At 44.9% G+C, this 23,536-nt stretch overlaps 1 protein-coding gene across 5 annotated transcripts in view; it reads right to left on the reverse strand.

The window, feature by feature from the left end:
- ptprfa (protein tyrosine phosphatase receptor type Fa) overlaps positions 1 to 23,536 on the reverse strand; it is a 68,437-nt gene that overhangs the window by 35,067 nt on the left and 9,834 nt on the right. For 2 of the 5 annotated variants that reach the window (XM_061682944.1, XM_061682941.1), the window contains exons 1-7: positions 20,362 to 20,765; positions 15,500 to 15,669; positions 15,283 to 15,428; positions 13,167 to 13,308; positions 9,787 to 9,975; positions 6,227 to 6,244; positions 3,892 to 4,002 (exon numbers count right to left, since the gene is read on the reverse strand). In XM_061682944.1, the coding sequence (XP_061538928.1) occupies positions 3,892 to 4,002; positions 6,227 to 6,244; positions 9,787 to 9,975; positions 13,167 to 13,308; positions 15,283 to 15,428; positions 15,500 to 15,599 (706 nt within the window). In that variant the 5' untranslated portion in view covers positions 15,600 to 15,669; positions 20,362 to 20,765. Of the gene's footprint in view, positions 1 to 3,891; positions 4,003 to 6,226; positions 6,245 to 9,786; positions 9,976 to 13,166; positions 13,309 to 15,282; positions 15,429 to 15,499; positions 15,670 to 20,361; positions 20,766 to 23,536 lie in introns of those variants that run through there. The other 3 variants (XM_061682945.1, XM_061682943.1, XM_061682942.1) reach the window with 2 other exon arrangements.

Here is a 23,536-nt window from a genome sequence, read left to right on the forward strand (position 1 = left end):
TGCGTGGGTTTTCTCCGGGCACTCCGGTTTCCTCCCACATCCCAAAAGCATGCGTAGGTTGATTGGAGACTCTAAATTGCCCGTAGGTGTGAATGTGAGTGCAAATGGTTTGTTTGTTTCTATGTGCCCTGCGATTGGCTGGCGACCGGTTCAGGATGTACCCCGCCTCCCGCCCGAAGATAGCTGGAATAGGATCCGGCATGCCCGTAACCCTAGTGAGGATAAGCGGTAAAGATGGATGGATGGATGGATGGATGGACTCGAGTTGATTAGGTTGACTGATTCCAGTTAGCTGACTCACCAGAAGCACTGCAGACTTGTGATTTGATTCACTGACTCAAGTTCACGGACTCACCGTAAACACTGCGGTCTCTTGTAATATGGTTCACTGACTTGAGTTGATTTGGTTCACTGCCTTGAGTCACTGGAGTCACCGGCCACAGGAGTGACTCAAGTGACACGACTGAAGCGGATCACTTTATTGAGTCAACCCATTTGCAGAATTTCTTTTTTACAATACCGCATCCCAAAATGTTTTGAGTTTGCACGTGTTAAATAATGCAGCATGGACGGCCACTTAAAAGACACCCACGTCCTTAAATAGCTTCCGGATGTTTGAAATAGACATGTGAACATCTCTAGGGAGTCTCTCTTACTCTCGAGGAGGTATGCTGTGTACTTAATGAAGTGGCCGGTTTCCCTATTAAGAGGCTGCGAAGTTACAACATGCTGGCATGGAGGGAAGCGTTAGCACGTTAGCACGTTAGTCCCAGCACAATGGATTCATTTTGATGTTTTCGTGTTCAGCCCCCCCATCCCAAGTTACCATGGCGACACAGAGGATGTACGTGGCGAGAGCAGGTGTGTAGACATGCCCGAGAGCAGAAAGATGGAAAGGGGGGGGGGCAGGAGATGCTAAGATGGGGAGGAAGCAGTGGGACACAGTCATGCAGCGAGGTGGAGATTGTAGCAACATGCAAACAGAAATCCAAATTATTTTTTCTTTACTTCAGCTTACATTTTCTATTATCTTAATAAAAAAAGGTTTCCCTTTACTTGTGTGAACCTTTTTATTTAACTTTATTTTTACTAAATGGTTTATATATATATATATATATATATATATATATATATATATATATATATATATAATTTTACTGCAGTTGATGTTTTAATTTGTTTTACCTAACTCAGTTAACATTTTATTTTATTAACGGAGTAGTGCATGTTTTTACCATTTTGTCAACACTTGTCATCATTTTAATTAAGGGAATATTTTTTTTTTCTCTATTTCATGTAAGTCACCAATATTTTTACTTCTGTGAACATTTGTATTAGCCTTAGGTTAACAAAATAAATAAATAAATAAGTTTTTCTATATTTCACTTAAGTTGATAATAAAGGATGCTTTTACATTTGTGAAGACTTAATTTTACTTAACTGAATGAGTTTTTTTGACGAGTCAACATTTTTCTTTTTTACATTAATAAATAAATGTTTTTACTACATTAACATTTTCTGTTATACAAGTGAACAATGTATATTTTGTATTAGTTCACATTATTTTACTTCATTGAATAATGAATGATTTTATTTCAACTTGAGTTGAGTCAGTTTAGCGGAATCAGCTGAAAAACTGCAGACTCATGATTTGGTTCACTGATTGAGTTGATTTCCTTCTTTCATTTCATTTGATTTGAGTGAAGAATACTTGCTTGATACCATTGTTTATTGATGGACGGTGTGCTGTTTTTCCTGAGGTCAAACCATATATTTGCTTTCATGCTTTATTGTGAAAAGATTGTTTTAAAAAGTGCAGAGGGCACGCATCATCAGGCAAAGCAGAAGCAGGGAAGAGGGAACGGGGGCGTAAGGGTGCAGGCTGGCGTGGGGGACCCGAGAGAGAGGAAAGGGGGTGCAAGGGGGGAGGCCGGGACGGGCCTGAGGCGCCTGGCGACTCGCCAGCGCTCCCTGGCACCTGTCCGGCGCGCCTCCACGTCCGGGACGAGTGAAGAAACAAACCTTCTCGCTGGTCTGCAGTGTTTGCAGTGTTTGGGTTTTGTGTGATGGGGCGGCAACGCACAAGGAGCCGACAACAACGACAACAACGAGAGAAGGGAAGCGAGGAGGAAGGAGACAAGGAAAAACAGAGAAGAGTAAAACAGGCCAAAAATATGCTTCAACACACACACACACGCGCACACACACACAGAAGCCTGATATCATGCCTGACCGTAGTGAATCATCATTGTTGCCCGTTTGATGAAAATGTCTATTTAGCATCATAATTACACTCAACACTACGCACTGGACACACACGCAAACACATACGCACACCCACAGTCAAAGTCCGACCAAAAGCAAGGGCCAAACACACGACGTGGTTCGAGGGGTGAGCAATAACGAGACATACGCCAACGTACATGAAGGAGTGAATGAATGATGGAGGAGTGGGTGAATTAGTGGATCAACAGGAAAAGTAATGAATGGATGAATGAATGAATGGACGGACGGACGAACGAACGGGCGGACGGATGGATGGATGTTAAGACAGAAGAGCAAAAGATCGAACAAATGAATGAATGGATGGAACAATAGCGGGATGAATTCATGAATCAGTGTTAAATGACTGACTGAGGTGGGTACAAACACGGTGGGTACATTTACTCAAGTAACATTTTGGATCAATTGTATTTGTCAGAATAGTTTTAATGAACCGTACTTTTTTCACTCGATTATTTACGTTAAGGTGAAACGGTACTTTTACTACGTTACAATAATCTACATGCCACTCGCTACTTTCATTTATCAAGAATTGCATGCGCGATCTATTTTTAGACTTTTGTTGTCGACTTCTGCGTCGGGCGCCGTTGCTCCAATCCGCCGTGATTACCACAGTGACATTTGACTCCAGCTCACCAATCAAACGACATAAGAAAGTCACATGTCCACACACAGAGTCTTCTATTGGGCTTGTTTATTTTCACCTCCCCTCTCAAAAAGATACAAAAATAAATCAGTTGATTTGTTCAAATTCTAGGTCACATTAATGGTGGAAAAAGGTTTGAAAATGATTTATCTTGGACAAAATTGTTTTACAACACAAAAACCTGGCATTTGAAGCGGGTTGTGTATACTTTTTAAATTCACTGCAGCCTTGCTCCTGTTTTTGAAATCTGCCTGGTGAGCCTTTAACAAGTAGAAACAATATAGTATAAGACCCTTTCTTCGAGCTGAATTTGCCTTAATTTGTTATTTTATGAAGATTTAATTTAATAAAAATGTTATTTATCATTTTTGGAGTAAGTCATATTCTTTAGCAATATCTGAATTTGCACATTAATATTTTATTCAGTTATTTTTATTTTATTTGACATTCATGCTCTGATTTAAAAAATAATGACTCACTAGTTGCTCAGTATTTGAGTAGTTTTTTCACGGACTACTTTCTTACTCAAGTAATTATTTGGAGGACTACTTCTTACTTTGACTTGACTCATATTATTCTGAAGTTACAGTACTCTTACTTGAGTATAATATTTGGCTACTCTACCAACCTCCAAATATTTGGCTACTCTACCAACTAACACAAGAAGACGAAGAAGGAGGAGAAGAAGAAGAAGATGATGACATCACACCTGTAAAGATCAAAGGCAACAACAAGCCCGATTAAAAAAATAGCGACTGTGCTTCTAGCTAGCCTGTGGCTAACTGCTAGCATGGTGAACAGTAATTTGGACACAATCAATCAATCAATCAATCAATCAATCAATCAAACAAAGACAAATGAGGGCAGCAGAGAATGCTAAAGACAGGAAGTTGGACATGACAAAGCAGGAAGTCCTGGCGTGATGCGTCAGGAGGCCTCTGTGGGTTTCTTCCTGGTCTTACCTCGAACGTAGAGGTTCGCCGGGGCCGAGTATCTGGTTCCGGCTGAGTTGACGGCCACACATTCGTACTTCCCCTGGTCCGACTCTTCACTGTTCTCGATCTGAAGAGCGCCTGTGGACGCAGGTCAAAGGTCACGTCAGCATCCTCGTCTACTTACGACTGGACAGCGTGAATGAGAGTTCGTATTCATGTAGCGCCGTTAGCGTCTTTGATTCTTCAAAGTCATTGCTGGTGTAGTGGTTCTGGTTGCGGTTACGATAAGATTCACTCTAATTATGATACGATCCACTGAAATTATTATACAAATTAATCCAATTCCAGACGCATCCCAGTTACAATACGATTGACTGTAATTATGGTTAGATTCAGTCCAATTACCATATGATTCATTTCAGTTAAAATCCGATTCATTTCATTTATGATACATTTACTCTAATTAAATAATAATAATAAGATTAGCCCCAATTACACTACAATTAACCCCAATTACAATATGGTGTGATTCACTCTCTGTATGAGATGATTTAATTATGATGATCTAATTATGATGCAATTCACTCCAGCTATGATACAATGTGTTTTCTGTCGATTAGAATACGATTCACGACAATTACGATCTGACTCGATTCACTCCAATTACGATCTGACTCGATTCACTCCAATTACGACAGGATTCACTCCAATTACGGTATGATTCTTTCCAGTTTAAGTAAAATACGTTTCATCTCAATTACCATACAATTTACTCTAATTACGATGCGATTCACATTAATTACAATATAATTCACTCTCAATATAATCTCATTAACGCAAATCATCAGAGGATTTACTCTAAATATGAGACGATTCGCTAAAATTATAATGCTCTTCACTAGAATTACGATGTGATTCAGTCCAACTACGACACAATAAGCTGTTATGATATGTTTTACTCCAGTTATTGTACAATAAACCCCAATTATGATATCATGTGATTGACCCTAATTATGATACGATTCCTTCTAATCATGATATGACTTGCTCCAATTATAAAACAATTAAACTCAATTGGTATACAATATGATGTACTCTAATTATGTTGCGATTCACTCTAAATACAATAACCCATGTTATTCACTCCAGAGTCAAACTGGATGTTGTAGAAACTTTATTTCCTGTGTTGACGGGTACTTGGCCTGTCTTTTCTCACGTAACTTAGCTGACATGTCGACTGCACCTCATTTCCATTTTGTAGATATTTTTGAGAACTTTTGTCGGACAATTGTGTTTAAGTTGAGACAGTAAACTAGGATGTGTCGTTGTAGGTGCAGTGACACACTACATCATGCAATTGTGACATATCTTCTGAATAGATTCGTGAAATGCATCATGGTATGGATTTGTAAGATGTCAACATCAGTCCTGTTCTTTCGAGAAGGCTGGCCCAATTAGAGCGAGCTACAGGTGTAAGGTTTCGCCGCACTTCACTTTAAGTTCCATTTCCAAAGAATAGAGTAGCGCACTCGCAGTTTTAAAATTGTTGCCAAAACTTTGACAACAATACTAACTACTACGCTAACGCTCTAAGGACAACTTTGTTGGCCTTGAGCTATCTGCGGATGTCACAGACGAGCTGACGACCTGCTAATGTACTTATCAACTACTTGGCTCTAGTCTAGCAAAATGTTTTCATAACTTCAATTTAACAACTTAACTAGCCTCCAGCTATTTGTCTCACTCACAGACTAGCTAACTACTTGGCTACACTGTAGCTCACAATATTTTTCTACGAACAACTTAGCTAATCTTAAAGCTATCTGTCTTAGACAGAGACCTGCTCAGGACCCAGTAACAGACTAACCAACATATCAGCTACACTGACTAACTAGTTAACTGTATTTTACATATGACTCCTTAGCTACTGAATACAAAGCTAACCTCAAGCTATCAGTCTTTGTAACAGACTACCTAAAACCCCGCTAGCATACTAACTACTCGGTTACACACTTGCAAAGCATTTTTATAAAAGCATTCAGAGTCCATAGATGTCCAAAATGTTCTTCTTGACTTGTTCAACTCTTTGCGCTAAGATGTTAAACTACTGGATACTAAAGAGTTACGTTGGCATAATTCCATTCAAATCAAATGACACAAAAGAACACGAATGCTGCTGAGTGTTCTTTTGAGAAGAAGGATTGAGTGTTGAAAGTGGACAAACAGAAATTATGATGATGATGAAGATGATGATGATGATGATGATGATGATAATGATGAGGTGGAGGTGTATGAGGAGGTGTGGTGGTTTTGGGGGGTTTGGTGGGGGTTAGGAGGTGTTTCTGTACTCCAGCATTCTTACCTCTGATCGGTGTACCACCTGGTGAGGTAAAGTCAATGCAAATAAGACCAGAAAGAATTTTTCATTAGTCAGGGAGGAAGGAGACAACTCAACAAGATTGTTACTCTTTCTGTGTAATTACAATAAGTATATAATACGTATTTCTTGTTTTTACTAAGCTGTTATTATGTGTTCTCCTCCTAAGTTTACATTCACGCACTATCATTTTCTACAGGTACTTATTTAAATGCTACACCCTGCTGTCAACAAGGACGACAGCCAACCTAAGATGCTAAGCTACCAGCTACTTAGCTAACCAGTCTTACACTTAGCTCACCTCAAATTTTCTGTCTTACTCTTAGGCCCACTAAGTATTCAGCTATAATTTAGCTAATTGTACTTTGCAAACAAACTGCTGAGCTAACCATCGAACAACGGGCTAACGTACTTCCCAACAAACTACTGTGCTACACTAGTCCAACCAAATGCATTTTACCAACAACAACACAGCTAGCCTCTAGTTATCTTTCCTACTTACAACCTAGCTAATGACCTGTTAACTTAATTACTGACTACTTTGCTATACTCTAGCTATTTACTCCTTAGTTACCAATAAATTCGCTAACCTCGAGCTACCTGCTAACAAGCAAACAAATGCTATCATACTTAACATCTACTTAGCTACAATCTAGCTAACTGTTTTTTTTCCAACAGCTGCGTCGTTCTAGACGACTTAGCTAGCCCCTAGCAATCTGTCTTACAGACTAGCTATCTACCTACTACCTTAGTGACCAACTACTCCTTATTTGAAACACAGACTACTTAGCCACCCTCTTCCGGACATACTGCCAACTAAGCTACACTCTAGCTCACTGGATTAGTCACAACTGCTGAGCTACACCACGCCTAGCATCAAGCTAACTGTCCTTCACTGTCTAATTAAAATTACTTTTAATTATGAACCACTGAGTCACCTGCTAGCTTTTTTTGTTTAGTGCTTAGTGTTAGTCTTCTACTAACTTTGTAGCTATTCTCTCTCTGTTTGTGGAAAGCTAAACAAAGTAATTGTGCTGCATTTTTGCTAACAATAGAATGATAAAACTCTGTTATATGAGTCAGAGACATATGGAGGTATGGTTACTATGCAGATGCCGTCCATCTGGATAATAAACCAAGTCCCAAGACAAAGAGGGGCCCTGGAAGCTGTGTGGCCCCACTTGGGGGACTGGTTAGGGGCCATCAGCAGCTCTCCAAGGGCCCAGTGGACCGGGTGGGCGGACAGGCTGGACGTTCCATGACGCTCCGGCATCAAATGACAGATTTATGGTGTGTCATTGTGAAAAATAATACAATTTTATTATCTTTTCACAATTTTTGCTTCAAAAGAGAGGCAGTGGAGCAGCGTTAGCACCTCTGTTTTACATATAGCCACCTTTCGCATTAGCAAGCTAACATGACCACAGCGTGACACAGAGCTTACACACAACTATTTTTAGTGTTAGCTTTAGCCAGATAAACTGACTACAGCACAGCTCTTTTTTTGTAATCTACACCATTAGGGCGCATCTACATAGTGTACACTGTTAACTTTAGCAAGCTAGCATGAACGCAATGTACCTATTTTACATACAGTGTGAGCATTAGCTTTAGCCAACTAAAACATGGCCACAGTGCATCACTATTTCAGCCAGTGAACATGACCACAGCACATTGGCTTTAGCCAGCTAACACAACCACCGTGCACCTCTGTTTTACAACCCATGTTAGCATTATCTTTAGCCAGCTAACATAACCACAACGCACCAATAGTTTACATCCATGGAGTGCGTTCGGAAATGCACTCCAAGTGCACTGTGCTACACTGTTTGGAAACTCAGAGCGTTGTTGGACTGTCCCGTTAGGTTATTTGGATGGCCTGACTGGGGAGAAAGCGCGTCAGAGCGTCAGGCAGGACAAGCATGGAAGCTGTTCAAGCAAGGCGGTCGTTCGTAAATTCAAAGAAAGTGCACACGCTCTGCCTCTTGGAACACTCGCACACTTAGAGTAAAGTTAGAACGTCAGATTGACTTTCTGAATGCACCCATTGCTCTATATGTTGGGAAATTACTTGGTCAAGGATTGTTTTGTCATACATAGTCATTCACAAGAGCCAAAAAGATGCAAAATGCAACGCATCACATACAGGTATGTGGTTATTCAGTGCCAGCCCTCCCAGTTAACATGGATATTTGACGTCGAAAGCCGTCAGTGGCAGTGAAAGTGTTAGGATACCGCTGCCTGTGATTTTGCACATGACCAGCAGGTGGTTTCGTGTGCACATGAAGCATCAAGAAGTGAACCATTACTCGAACCAATGACTGAAGTGTTACGATGCGTCCTGAAGTTTCATCTCGCCATCACTACCGTGAGCTTTAAATAGCTAACATGACCAGCGTGCACTGCTATTTTAGTCTATAAACATGACCACAGCAGACCTCTATTTTATATACATTAGCACGTTAGCGTTAGCCAGCTAGCATGACCACGGTGAACCACTATTTCATGCATACCGTTAACTTTAGCTAGCTATTATTTGCTTTAGCCAGTTAACGTGACAACAGTCCACTTCTATGTCACCTTGTTAGCCCCTTAGTGTCATGTCCCCGTTCTCTGCCTCTGCTGTTTTTTCTTTTTCAGTCTCCAGTTTCCTGGCTGACTGCTCGTGGGCGGCGTCTCCTGTTGCACACTTGATGGCAATGATGATCAGTTGGTTATTTAGGTGCAACAGAAACAGGAGGAGGCCGCCGGATTATTGTATTGCATTGCTCTCTTCCATTGGTCCTCGCTGTTCCACACCTATGCGTATTACACTATTGCTTTTTGTACCTTAGTATTAGTTTTGGTACCTTTCGTGTCTGACGCAAACCATGAGTCCCTTCTAATCTGGTGTGGATTAGATTCCCTTTTAGTTTTTTTCTTTTCTTGGCGTCATCCTTCTGCTGTGGCTCCGTCCACCTAGTTAGTTTAGAACCGGATAGTTGGTACTTGTTTCACGCTAACCTTTTTGTCAGCGTCTCCTATGGTTTGTACTTTTACTACTTGTACTCGCGTGTTACGTGCACTTTTAGTTTCGCTTTCTCCACGTATGTTATATACAACTTTGGTGATTAAATCAAATGTACACAAACTAACCACGTGTCTGCTTTTGGGGATCCTAATTCTGTTGACGTTGCGTAACAAATAGAATAATTGCCAAAGTCATGTTTGATGGTTTTCTGAAAAAAAACCCATTGTTTTTCTTATTGAAATTGTCACAGTAATTTAAAAATGGCAATTATACTCTGATGCTAACAATGCTATTAGCTTAAACCAGTTAGCCATGTCCTTCAACCAGATAAAATGACCACAGTTGGCTTCTTTTTTACCTACACCATTAGCATTAGCTTTAGACAGTCTTGTGGTGTGAGCAAAAGGGCACAGGTGGGTTTGCCTTGTCAGTTGTGTTCTTTCCTGGAAAAGGAATTCCGCCTAGCTGGCTGCCGTGTTCAAGTGGCAGCCATATTGGGTGTTCTAGCGTAGCGGCCATGTTATGTGCGGCTTACCTGAGCGCAGCTGCTTGATGCGTCCGTTGCTGCTTTCGATGTCCACGGGCAGGAAGTCCTTGAGCCAGAAGATCTCGGGATCTGGGTTTCCACTGGCGGCGCACAACATGGTGGCCGTGCGCGTCCTCTCCACCACCTTCAGCTGAGGTCCCATGTCGATGCTCGGGAAGCCGTGAGGGATCTGCTCCTCTGACACGACACAACATACTTCAAAATACAGTCAATCCCGGACTTACCCGTACAGTGTATACAGTATGCTGTACAAATCCATAAGAAAAAAAATAACAATCGCTTCTAAACCTGTGATACAGCAAGGGCGCAAACGATGAACCGCGATATTGTGCGGGTTCACTGTACACCTGTGATTTCAAACCTTTATGGAGCGAAGGCACATATTTTACAATTGGAAAATCTCACGGCACACCAGCAAACAAACATGTCACAAAAAGTCGATACACAGTCATTACGTTTTGTACTTCCTGCTATCTAATAGAAGAGCATGTATTTGTTCGTCTGTCACTTTGCTTCACTGGCATAATTTTTTGAGCAGTTAAGTCAAATTTGATAATTTCATACGACACACCTGAAGATCGCTCATGGGCCACGGCACACTGGTTGGGAATCACTGCTGTACGCACAAAAACCCTCAATGAAAAAGTACTGGCATGCAATATAGTAGTACTGCAGTTCCTTTGTGTGAGGCCATATCGGCCAATCACAAGTCAGAAGATGTCATTTGTGGCAAAGACACAGTGATTTGTTTATTGTTACATACTTGAATGGTAAATAAGTGACGCTAACATGATATACACTTGCTATAAAACAATCCAATGAAAAACAGTAAATAACTGAGCATGCCCTCTTGTACCATGTAAAGACGTACTCTTACGCTGTCTTTAACCTCGAAAAGCCGTATGTCGGTATCGTGGTAAACCGAGCACCCGCTGTACTAATTTACTATATGTCCATGGCCAACCCAAAATGGCTCCGTGAGCCCACTTTTGGGTCCCCACTCACCAGTTGAGAATCACTGACTTAAACTGTACTTCCTTGACACAAATGACTATGTTCCTATTATCTTGTGACATCTAATGGTCGATATGTGGTTCTATCTGCCTGCGTTTAGCATTTTTGCTACTAGGATTCTACAAAAACGACAATTTCCTTTGACGGTTTGAAACCGCTATGTCGGGCTTCTGCGTAACGTGTGTGGGTCATCTTGATATTGTTTTCCTGAGCCGAGATACCAGGACAGATTTGAGAACCGCTCCGGTTTCAAAACGCGTCGTGAACAAAGTGTGACCATGAGGCGCGCGCCGTTTAGGCGAGCACGCCCGCAACCTGATCAGGAAGCCAAACAAAAGTGACAGCGTGGGGGAAGAAGGAGGAGGACGCTTAGGGGGGCTGAGAGGGGTTTCGGCCTGAGATTCCGTCACACACTCCCACAGCAACCATTTCCAAAACATATAGTTTGCTCGTCAGGTTGTAAAAAGTAAAAAGACACTGTGATGTAACACTGTCCAAATCACTGTTTCCTATGCTAGCAGTTAGTTAGCCACCAGGTAGCTTGTTTACATTTGTTGACGCCATAGGTCAACTGGAAAAATAGGCCAAAAGAGCGGAAGATAGCAATAGCATCAACAAAAATTCTAAAAAAAGAATTGAATAAAAAGTGTGTATTTATCCACAACATAAAACCAGAATAGCAATAAAAAGGCAAAAAAAAAAAAAGATATACTCATAGCATTATAAAAATGTTAAAAAAAATTGTATGGTGCAGTATTGGAAAAAAAAATAAGTGTAGAAAACTTAATCAAAAGCAAATAAAACACAAATATGAAGATTTTTGACATAATAATAATAGTAATTATCATTATTATTATTGTCATTATTATTATATGAATAATAATAACAATTATTATATGCAAGTCGCGGTTGTGCTGGAGCCTATCCCAGCTATCTTCAGGCGAAAGGCGGGGTACGCCCTGAACTGGTCGCCAGCCAATCGCAGGGCACATCGAAACAAACAACCACTCGCCCTCACATTCACACCTACGGGCAATTTAGAGTCTCCAATCAACCTACCGCGCATGTTTTGGGGATGCGGGAGGAAAGCGTAGTACCCGGAGAAAAGTCCACCCAGGCACGGGGAGAACATGCGAAGTCCACTCAACCCCGGTCCTCAGAACTGTGAGCCAGATGTCCTAACCAGTCGTCCAATATATACATATATACACATTAAAAATGATAAATAATAAATATATAGGTAGCATTCCATAGCTTTAACATAGGGGCATAGCGCAATCGGTGGAAACATAGGCACACATACCTGTACTAGCGCTTCTGTGCACACGTACTTTAATGACACAAATCTAATTGAATGTGGCAGTCAAATGTTATCATGCACTTTTGAGCTCAACCAATGAATTTAAAACTAAAAGCTGATCTAAAGATAAATGTGCAACTTTGACCGTTGGCATCGACTCGCCCTCTCCGTGGTGACCTTGTTGCGGTGGGGGGGCGTGAAAACATGCGTGCGTGAGGTGGAAGTTATGCCTGGCAGGTCACGTCTGTCCAGAAAACAGAAAACAGGTGCGCACCCCGGCGTGTCAATGGGGCCCCTGAGCTTGTCTCTAGGTCACTTTTTTTGACCACTGTGCCACCCAGCAAGGTCGCACTTAGGCCACAATAGCAGTCGGCATTTTCAGTGACGTTTCCCGTGTCGCTGTTCCATATGAATGGCCCTGACACAGAATTGGGGGTATGAAATTGTTCTGTTAATTTCCCTGCCTCGGAGTTCAAACCACAAAGCTAAAACAGTGGAAAACCTGTGACAGGTGTGTTAAGTTGAGCACTTGGGTTGGAAAGGTACTGACATAGAATGGGGTGAGTCAGCCAGCGGATTTACTGCCGTCCCATGTAGTAACAGTAGTATCCTTTGTTGTGTGGAAAGCAATTTTCACTGTCCTTACACCCAACTATTTGCGTGCAAGGGGATAGCAGAAAGCTGGGATGGGGGTGTGAAGTTTAACACTAGACACTAAATCCCCTGCCCAATCGTCGCTATCCGTCAACCATTTTATACGACACACCAGTCATTCTAATTTTGTGATGACACGTTTTCAGCCCCTTTCACACAGGACATCAACGCCAGCTTTTTCCTGGGTGTCTGTCCTGTGTGATAGGTACCGACATGGAACAGGTACTCAAAGTGGACCCTGGCTTCAAAGATAGAGTCAGAGGCTAGACCTGAGGCGGAAGGACAGCTGTGTGGAAGAGGAAAGCGAAAAGCCGTTACAGGTTAGTGAAGTTTAACACCCGACACTAATTGTCGCTGTCTTGAGCCCCTTTCACACAACGCATGAAAGCGGGCGGAGTACCTTCCAGTACGGTGAGTTTGGCGCTGGTGTTGATCTCTCCCAGGCTGTTGGCGGCGTTGCATTCGTAGACGGCCTCGTCGCGGTGCGTCCTCAGCGGCTGGATGCGTAAAACCGAACCCGAGCCGTCGTCGAACTCGATCACCTGCGAAGACGATGGGAGAGGTTAGCCTAGCCTAGCCTAGCTTAGTTTAGTTTATCTTAAGAAAATGTCAAAAGGGAAAAGTAGGAGAAGCTAGAAAATGCATGAATGTTGACTTCCACAAGTCTGACCACTCCATTGTTTGTCCAAATGTGCCCTGACATCGACTGGCGACCGGTCCAGGGTGTGTCCCGCCTCCGTCAAGGTTTTCGTTCGGCTTCCAGCTCAACGGACCGAAGAAAGGAGGACCACCTAGCGAGGAGGAAGTTTTGCATGCAATGACGTGCCTGAGTGGAGATTGGGTATGCGAGGGGTTTTGGGAATGTTGAGGGGTGGGGGTGGGGTGGGGTGACGCGGGGGATGGGGGGGGGAGGGGGGACACACACGCAGAAGGGGGTGGGTGTTAACGACTCAGAGGTCGGGACACGGGGCTTTGCACTTCCGCCACGGCATTCCTGCGCTAATGAGGCGGGCACCTCCCGGCGGGGGGGCGTCGCTTTCAGCTTTGAGCTCCACTTGAAGAAGATGAAGAAGATGAAGAAGAAGATGATTCCTGGAGAACATTCCGGATTGCAGCCGGCACGGTGGGCGACTGGTTAGCACGTCTGCCTCACAGTTCTGGGGACCTGGGTTCAAATCCCGGCCCCGCCTGTGTGGAGTTTGCGTGTTCTCCTCGTGCCTGGGTGGTCTTTCTCCGAGCACTCCGGTTTCGTCCCACATCCCAAAAACGTGCGTGCTAGGTTGATTGAAGACTCTAAATGGCCCGTAAGTGTGAATGTGAGTGCGATCGCTTCTTTGTTACGATGTGCCCTGCGATTGGCTGGCGACCGCTTCAGGGTGTACCCCGCCTCCCGCCCGAAGTTAGCTGGGATGGGCTCCAGCAGCCCGCGACCCTACTGAGGATAAAGCGGTAAAGAAAATGGATGGATGGCATTCGGAATTGCCCAGAACGTCGCCGGCCAATCACGACACTCAGGTGTGCGGCGGAGGAACGATGAGGGTCGGCTTCGGTTACGCGGCAACCCGACGCCCATCGTGACACCGAGCAAACATTCTCGAGCGTTGTTACCCTGGGCTTTTGTTTGCGAACGTCCGGGAATGCGATAAGCTCTTAAACTCGCACGTCTTCAACGCAAACATGGATTTTGCAGATCTCATTTCAAGTACCGAGAGGAACAAAATAAAATCAACCCTTTTGTTTTTTTTCATTTCTCAAAAGTATTTTCTGTCCAATGGCTGTCTGTTGCTGGACTAGAGCGGCTCCACCTACCGGAGACAAATTCCATGTGTGTTTTTGACATACCAAGCAAATAAAGATGATTCTGATTCTGATTCTGATTCCGATATACTGTATTTTGATTCAAATGTTAAAAAAATAAAATCATGCTTAATTTACATTTGGCAGCACGGTGCCGACCGGTTCGCACGTCTGCCTCACAGTTGTGAGGTTGCTGGTTCAAATCCCGGCCCCACCTGTGTGAGTTCGCATGTTCTCCCCGCGCCTGCGCGGCTTTTCTCCGGGCGCTCCGCTTTCCTCCAACACCCCCGAAACATGCGTGCTAGGTTAATTGAAGACTCTAAATTGCCCGTAGGCGTGAATGGTTGTTTGTTTCGATGTGCCCTGCGATTGGCCGGCGACCGGTTCAGGGCGTACCCCGCCTCTCCCCCGAAGATAGCTGGGATGGGCTCCAGCACGCCCGCGACCCGCGTGAGGAGAAGCGGCACGGAAAATGGATGGATATATTTTCAATATTTTCAAATCAAAACAAGTTGACTTTAACTTTCAGTCATTTAATTACAAATATTTTGGATGACAATGCTTGATTTAATTATGTTACTCCGTTTTTGAATCATATATTTCAATAAATTGATTTAATTTGAATGAATTGACACAGATAATTTCTCCATATTTTGAAATGAAACAATATTCATCACCAGCACGGGCGCGAAGGTGGGCGTGTCGTGTCGGCGTCGTACCTCAAATCGCTGCGAGCTGACTTTCTTGCCCTTCTTCATCCAGGTGATGCGCGGCTTGGGCTCGCCCAGCGCCTGGCACACGAACGAGGCCACGCCCCCCGAGACGCCCGTCAGGTCGTCGGGCGACTTGACGAAGCTCGGCACGCCTGCGAGGAAAAACGCCGCCGTAAGACGGCGCGTACGGTAAACGCCGCGTACTGAACTGAACTGCACTCACTGTCGGCGTGAGACGGCAGCACCGGCGAGGCGGACGACAACAAGAGCGCCAGGAGGGGAACGGCGCCAGCGTCGGGCCGACAGATGCGGGGCACGCCCATCTTCTCTCTCCTCTACGCTCCTGGCGAAGCTGCCGGTTGGCTAGAAATTCACGCCGTCATCGAGAGACACCTGGAAAAGAATGCAAAGCTGTCGTTAGCTCAAAATGCCAACGTGAAGCAACCGCCGAGTCGTTTCAAGCCATTTAAAACGACGAGCAGGCACACCAAAGCAAACGAAGCGTTATACGTGAAATAACGCTCCGTTTGCAGCGTCGAAAGCGCGATGAAGAAACAGCTGCCACCGTCTCGGGGTTTCAAGATGTAAAGTACGAGATGAATACCGAGTCAATGTCAACCTTTCCCAACCCAAAACAAGCTCAGGCCTCGCACGCTTAAAACGCCGCAAGACTCGCAGTGGCTTATTCCGGCCAATCACCAGCAGGAAGTCTATCACTTCGTTGTGAGACTTCCCTGTTTGATGGCGACTCACCACAGTTCTTTGGTTCTTCGGTGTCATCTGCCTGTCTAGTTTTGTGGTTCAAAGAGGGCTCTGCAGGCCTCCCTTGTCTCAGTTAACGTCAGAGTTCATGACACAACAATAAGGACGAGACTGCTGGGCAAAAATGGCATCCGTGGCAGAGTTCCAAGGTCAAAACCACCGCTGGCCAAAAAGAACATAAAAGCTCATCTTAGCTTTGCAAAAAATGATTCCTGAGACTTTGGGGGGAATATTGCACGGACTGACAAGATGAAAGTGGAGCTTTTTGGAAGGTGTGTGTCTTGTTACATCTGGCGTAAATGTAGCACAGCATTCAGAAAAAGAACATCATACCAACAGTCAAACATGGTGGCGGCAGTGTGGTGGTCTTGGACTGCTTTTCTACTTCAGGACCTGGACAACTTGCTGTGATTGATGGAACCATGAACTCTGCTCTTTAACAGAAAATCCTAAAGGAGAATATTGGCCATCGGTTTGTGGCCTCAATCTGAAGCGCACCTGGCTTCTGCAGCAGGATAAAGATCCAAAGCACACCAGCAAGTCAACTTATGAATGGCTTAAAAAAACAAAATCAAGGTTCTGGAGTGGCCTCGTCAAAGTCCAGACTTGAATCCAATTGAAATCAAAGGGCCGTTTGTGCTCGAAAGCATTCCATTTTTACTGTATTCGAACAATTGTGCAAGGAAGAGCGGGCCAAAATCTCTCCACAGAGATGCGAAAGACTCGTTGCCACTTGGCGAAAATCCTCGATTTCAGTTGTTGCTGCTGAGGATGGCCCGAGTCGTTCTAAGGTCGAGGGGGCCGTTACTTTTTCACACAGGGCCACGTCGCTTTGAATAGGTTTTTTTGCCCCTGAATAAACACCATTTAAAAACAGCATTTTAAGTTCCCTTGGGTTACATTTGTCTGATATTTACATTTTTTGGATGATCTTGAACGTGAAAGTGGGGAAATTCTGCAAAAAATATAAGAATTTGACAAGGGGGCCAATACTTTTTCACGCCACTGTATGTTCCAAGGTGAAACTGACTTTGGGGGCTAAATTTGCTGGAAAAGTCCAACATGAGCCTAAAATGGCCGCGCTAACGCACACGGTCGACTTCCTGTGTCTTTTCACGACGGCTTCTTGAGACTTTTTGGTGGGTCGCTTCGTGATACAAATGAGGACAATGGCCCAAAAATGGATCATGTGAGCCGATGAACTGATGTTGCTGTAAAGGCCTCGCAGTCAATTCGTGACAAACGCTCAATTCCCTCACGCCGACCTCCGAGGCCACGTCCGCCCCCCCTGAAAAATGGCGCACCACACTTTGTCACATTGCAGCGCGGCGGACACGTCACGCGTCACGGTGGCGCTCGACCACGCCGAACGCCGACCGGCCGGCTGCCCCCGCGGCCACCTGCCGTAAACGTGCTCAAATGTCGACGCCGGCGGTGCCGCCGCGTCTACGGGTGCTGCGGGCACGTCGCCCGAGCTACCCGACACCCGCCTCGGCGGTTCTTCATCTCGGGTGCGAGATGTTTTGGACCATGAAGCTTCCACTAAGCCACGCCCCTGAGTCACTCTTGCTCAGGCAACTCTATTTTAGTATTATTATTTTTTTGTAAATAATAAGCATGGTAGCGTGCTGTATTGCACAGTCATGTGGTATCGTTGAGTATGTGTTGAGGAGCAGCGAGAGCGCGAATGACTGAGCACACGGGTCAGGTGACGTTGTCGTCCGAAAGAGGAAGGCCACAAAAGCCGGATTAGCGCCATTAGCGCCATTAGCGCTGGAATCTCAAGGAAGCCCATTTTTTTTGGGGGGGGGGAATGGATTTTTTTCACAGACACAAAAAAAAAGCAATTTAAGAAAAGGGAAAAAGAAAGACAATTAAAAAGAGAAAGTAAGAAAGGCAATTTTCTTTAAAAAGGAAATAAATAAAGGCAATTAAAATTGGGGCAAAGGCAATTTAAAAAAAAAAAGCAAGTCAGGGAAGGCAATTAAAGAAGAGAAAAAAGAAAGGTAATTAAAAAAGAAAGAAAGAAAGCCAATAAAAAGAGAGAAAATTAAGGCAATTCAAAAAGAGAAAGTAAGAACGGCAAATAAAAAAGCAATTAAAAGCGGGGCGAGGCAATTTTTTATTATCTTTTTTTTATACAGTACAGTGCTATTTTTCTTTCATAGAAATTTGGCGCTTTTTTTTAGGGCTGGAATTCTGTTCGTTTCCACATCAAAAAAAGAAATAATTGAAGTCGAGTGTGAAGTACTTTTGAGTGATGATGTCATGAAATTGGAGCATTAGCATTAGCGGATCTTTGAGCGATGATGCAAGCGAGCAGCCGCATTCCACCGGTGGGAACGGAACACGTTTGTGTGTGTGTGCGCGCGCGTGTGTGTCTGTGTGTTCGCGACTGTTGTGTCTCACGGACGTAATTCCAGCTGCGTGAAACTCAAACTTGCCCCGGGGACTCTTTTGCTTCGCAACGTGTACGATTTCTCGCAGGGAAAAAAAAACAACACACACACACACACAAAAATGGCAACCAGCCGGACAGCGTGGAAAACGTTTTTTTCCAGAAAACAAATATGTCTTATTATTATTAACAGAAGCCACTGACAAACAAAACAAATCAGTCATTTTAATGAGCATGACTATCACATTTTCAGTCACATTTGACAAACTTTGGATGGACCACTTTTTTGGACATAAATGTGATTTGAGTTACTCAGTCGGCATGTATTACTCCTCTCCTTGGAACTTGGATTTCAGTCGACTAACCTGTTTTGTCACGGGTCAAACTGACCCGTTTTAACATTTACAAATCTCGAAAAAATTCAAATTAAAAGATGAAACATCCTTGCCCCTGTTTTGTTTCTTTTTTGTGTTCCTCATCTGGATTTATTTTATTTTATTTTTTTAGAAACTGACATTTTATCTGAAGCTATAAAACTCCATAAAAACAAAACGTGAATTACAAATGTAGAATAGGAGACTTTGCAAAATGCCGAATTATACAAGCAATGTAAATTTGCTTGAAAATGATGATTTTTCATCCAAAAATAGGAATATTTGGAATTGTGAATTAAAATCAGTTTTTAAAAAAAGGTTGAATTTGAGGTGAATTTGTTCAAGCATCTCGATGAAATCAACGTAAAATGTGCAATTTTTCAAAAAGTAGGACTTATTGGAATGTTGAACATTCAGAATTTTTCCATGAATTTGAAAGTATTTTTCTTGTGGAAAAATGAATGTTCTGAATGAGCTGAATATTTTGACGTCATGGACGTTTTGGAACATTCAAACAGTGACTAGAATAAAGAAATAATATCTTTAAAAAAGAATGTTGGTGAAAAATAATATATGGACTAATTTAGTGAAAGGGGGAGAGAAGGTCAGATAATTATCAGATAATTATCATTCATAATTTTGTCATTGCTATCTTGATGAAGGCCATCAAAAGCGAGCGCAAACTTGAGCTACAAGCGCTGTACGGTGGCGGCGAACTCGCAACATTTTGGTCAATGGCGAACATTCGTTTTCCCAAAAAAGAGGCTTCGAGCTGTTTCGTGCCACGCCCCGCTGAAGTTTACTGTCAAACTAAACATACAACAAAGTGAATTCCACACTGTGTCTTTAAAACAACTTTGCCTTAGAATACCCCTGCTTGCTTAAAGCTAACGCACCATGGAAAATGCCACACCAAACATATTCATTCTTTACATGGTATTTCATGATGTAATTATTCCTGTATGTTTTTCTAGAGGACGATGATATAGATTTTCCTTATCAAACATACACATGACAAAATGTGTTTTCATTTTTGGGGGGAGGGGGCCGGAACAGAAATGTTGCATTTTGTCAGGTTGTTTCCTTGAACGTGCGACACCTGCGGCGGGTTCAAAGTGCACGACCGGGTCACTCAACAACCCCCCTTGATTCATTTTAACTGGTTACTGACTAACAATTGAAGCAGTTACTTACTAACTAATGTACTAGCCGGTGTGGACGACGTGCACACGCTACATTCACAGTACACGTTTGAGGACCGTCTACAACAATGCCAGCATTTGAGGGAAAATTGAAATCTTCTGGAAAGTTCCACTTTTTGGGGGGGGGGGGTAAATTACTTTGAAATATATTTTAACACAACATATACACAAATAGAAGTACGGCATAGAAAACAGGGAACCGTACAGTACACTAACACACTAAAATAAAACAATAAAGACACACAGCCAAAATAATAATAAACGCCTTGGTGAGCTCTTGCTCTCACCACCGGAATTCCACTGTCGTCCATTAAACCCGGAAAACGTGACGTGCGAGCAGACGTCTCACCTGCGCCACGGGTACGCTGGATGAAGAAAAGGAAGAAAAACAAGAAGACTCTGCTGACTTCTGAGGGTAAAACAAGACGGTCCAAAGATGAGATGAATAAAGACGTGTCAAGGACGAAGAAGGCTCTTCTGAAGATGAAGAAGACCTGCGGCCAACAAGCATGAAGACGACTTTCCAGAGTTTCAAAAATGCTGGCAGCCTTTGAAGAATTCTCACGTAAAGCCCCTAAAAGTGCTCCTCCTTCTGGCTGCTCAGCGTGCAGCCCGGGGGTGTTGTCGGAGGGGGGGCTACTGCGGGGGGGTTCCGGCTGGGTCAACCGCAGGCGGAGGCCGGCTGCGGAGTCGCGATCGATCCGACGGCGCCCGCTGGGAAGCCGCAGCGGAGACCGCGTCGAGGGTGTCGGGTTCCTCTCGGGGGGTCGGGGGGCGTCAATCGGGGGTTGGGGGTCACTAGGGTGGGAACTGCGCTGGAGGTTTGACCCAGGTGAGAGCGGCTCCTCCCTCTAGTGCTACTGGAGCAGACGAGGGGGAGGAGGACGACGAGTGCTTGTTGGGAAACAGAGCAGGAGCGTACGCGTGGATGAGGGTCTTCGAGAAGACCCCGTCGGGTCGCGTTTACATGTACACAAAAACCCCAAAATGTTTTTCATTTCCTATGCTAAAGTCCCTGCGAGAGAATTCACAGATACGTTACAAAACACGCTTGAAGACAAGACCGCTAAATAAGAACATGAGCGTCTTCGCTCACGGCAGCGGTTATCCGGAGAAATTGCGACGTGCGGTTGGTTAGCTATGCCTGCACCCGAAAATGTATCTTCCCTTTGGATAGTCCGCCGACAGCTTTAGAGCGCCTCGTCGTCAGCCGTGAGTGCGTGCGCGTCACGAAGAGAAAGACAGAGGCGCGAGCGCGGGGGAAGAAATTCAAGAAAAGTCTGACGTGAGGTGACAGCCGGCGCGTGGGCGGACTTGGGGCCGGCGTGGCCGCTTTAGAGCGCCTCGTTGTCGGCCGCGAGTGCGCCCGCATCGCAGAGGCAAGGTAGAAGAGTGAGGGAAAAAGGGAAAAAAAAGTCTGACATGACAGACAGCATGTGGGCAGAGGCTCGGCGCCGGCGCGGCCACTCCATTGCGCCCTGAAGCGAACGCGACACGCCTCCTTCAGGACGCCAACGTGAGGTTGCGTGACGTCGCGGGGGCGGGGCACGAAGCGGCCACACCCGCTGCTCGGCCGCTTTTGTGTTGGTGTCTCTCACGTGACTTTTGACCCCCCGTGAGTTCATGTTCTCAGCAGTGATTCATGTGCGGTAGAAACGCGAGCTGCTCGCCTTTAGAAGGAAAAGAAGGTTTTTGTGTTGTTGAAATGGATACGGCCCGCACCTCACGCGCGCCCCACCCCGCACACAAAAACGCAGAGCCCGGACCGCCAACGACCCCCCCGCTCCCCGAAACACTTCCTCCATCACAGCCGGACCAGGGGTCACAAAGACTTTTGTGACCCCTGAAGGTCATGTCGGATCAACTTCATGCTTCCTCAAATCGTTGCCGTGACCCAATTAATCGCCAGATGCGTCCTTCGCTTCAGGAAAAAAAACGCCTCCCTCAAATAGAACAAATAAAAAACAACGACTGAGCCCATTTCGATTCGGTTGCTTATATAACAGCAGCTCCGAGTCAGGCGTGGCACTGGACGTGGTCATGGGGTCAAGTGATGTGAGGTCAGGTGACGTGAGGTCAGGTGACGTGAGGTCAAGTGACGTGAGGTCAACAAGTGACGTGAGGTCAAGTGATGTGAGGTCAGGTGACGTGAGGTCAAGTGACGTGAGGTCAACAAGTGACGTGAGGTCAAGTGATGTGAGGTCAGGTGACGTGAGGTCAGCAAGTGACATGAGGTCAAGTGACGTGAGGTCAGGTGACGTGAGGTCAGGTGACGTGAGGTCAAGTGACGTGAGGTCAAGTGACGTGTGGTCAACAAATGACGTGAGGTCAAGTGATGTGAGGTCAGGTGACGTGAGGTCAGCAAGTGACATGAGGTCAAGTGACGTGAGGTCAGGTGACGTGAGGTCAGGTGACGTGAGGTCAAGTGACGTGAGGTCAAGTGACGTGTGGTCAACAAGTGACGTGAGGTCAAGTGATGTGAGGTCAGGTTACGTGAGGTCAGCAAGTGACATGAGGTCAAGTGACGTGAGGTCAGGTGACGTGAGGTCAAGTGACGTGTGGTCAACAAGTGACGTGAGGTCAAGTGATATGAGGTCAGGTGACGTGAGGTCAAGTGACGTGAGGTCAACAAGTGACGTGAGGTCAAGTGATGTGAGGTCAGGTGACGTGAGTTCAAGTGACGTGAGGTCAGGTGACGTGAGTTCAAGTGACGTGAGGTGAAGTGACGTGAGGTCAGGTGACGTGAGGTCAGGTGACGTGAGGTCAGGTGACGTGAGGTCAAGTGACGTGAGGTCAAGTGATGTGAGGTCAGGTGACGTGAGGTCAAGTGAAGTGAGGTCAGGTGACGTGAGGTCAAGTGACGTGAGGTCAAGTGACGTGAGGTCAACAAGTGACGTGAGGTCAAATGACGTGAGGTCAGGTGACGTGAGGTCAAGTGACGTGAGGTCAACAAGTGACGTGAGGTCAAGTGACGTGAGGTCAAGTGACGTGAGGTCAGGTGACGTGAGGTAAAGTGACGTGAGGTCAACAAGTGACGTGAGGTCAAGTGACGTGAGGTCAGGTGACGTGAGTTCAAGTGACGTGAGGTCAGGTGACGTGAGTTCAAGTGACGTGAGGTAAAGTGACGTGAGGTCAGGTGACGTGAGGTCAAGTGACCTGAGGTCAACAAGCGACATGAGGTCAAGTGATGTGAGGTCAAGCGACGTGAGGTCAACAAGTGACATGAGGTCAAGTGATGTGAGGTCAAGTGACGTGAGGTCAACAAGTGACATGAGGTCAAGTGATGTGAGGTCAGGTGACGTGAGGTCAAGTGATGTGAGGTCAGGTGACGTGAGCTCAAGTGACGTGGGGTCAGGTGACGTGAGGTCAAGTGAAGTGAGGTCAAGTGACGTGAGGTCAAGTGATGTGAGGTCAACAAGTGACGTGAGGTCAAGTGATGTGAGGTCAGGTGACGTGAGGTCAAGTGACGTGAGGTCAACAAGTGACGTGAGGTCAAGTGATGTGAGGTCAGGTGACGTGAGTTC

This window comes from Phycodurus eques, chromosome 8 (assembly GCF_024500275.1).
Source record: "Phycodurus eques isolate BA_2022a chromosome 8, UOR_Pequ_1.1, whole genome shotgun sequence".
Lineage (NCBI taxonomy): Eukaryota > Metazoa > Chordata > Actinopteri > Syngnathiformes > Syngnathidae > Phycodurus > Phycodurus eques.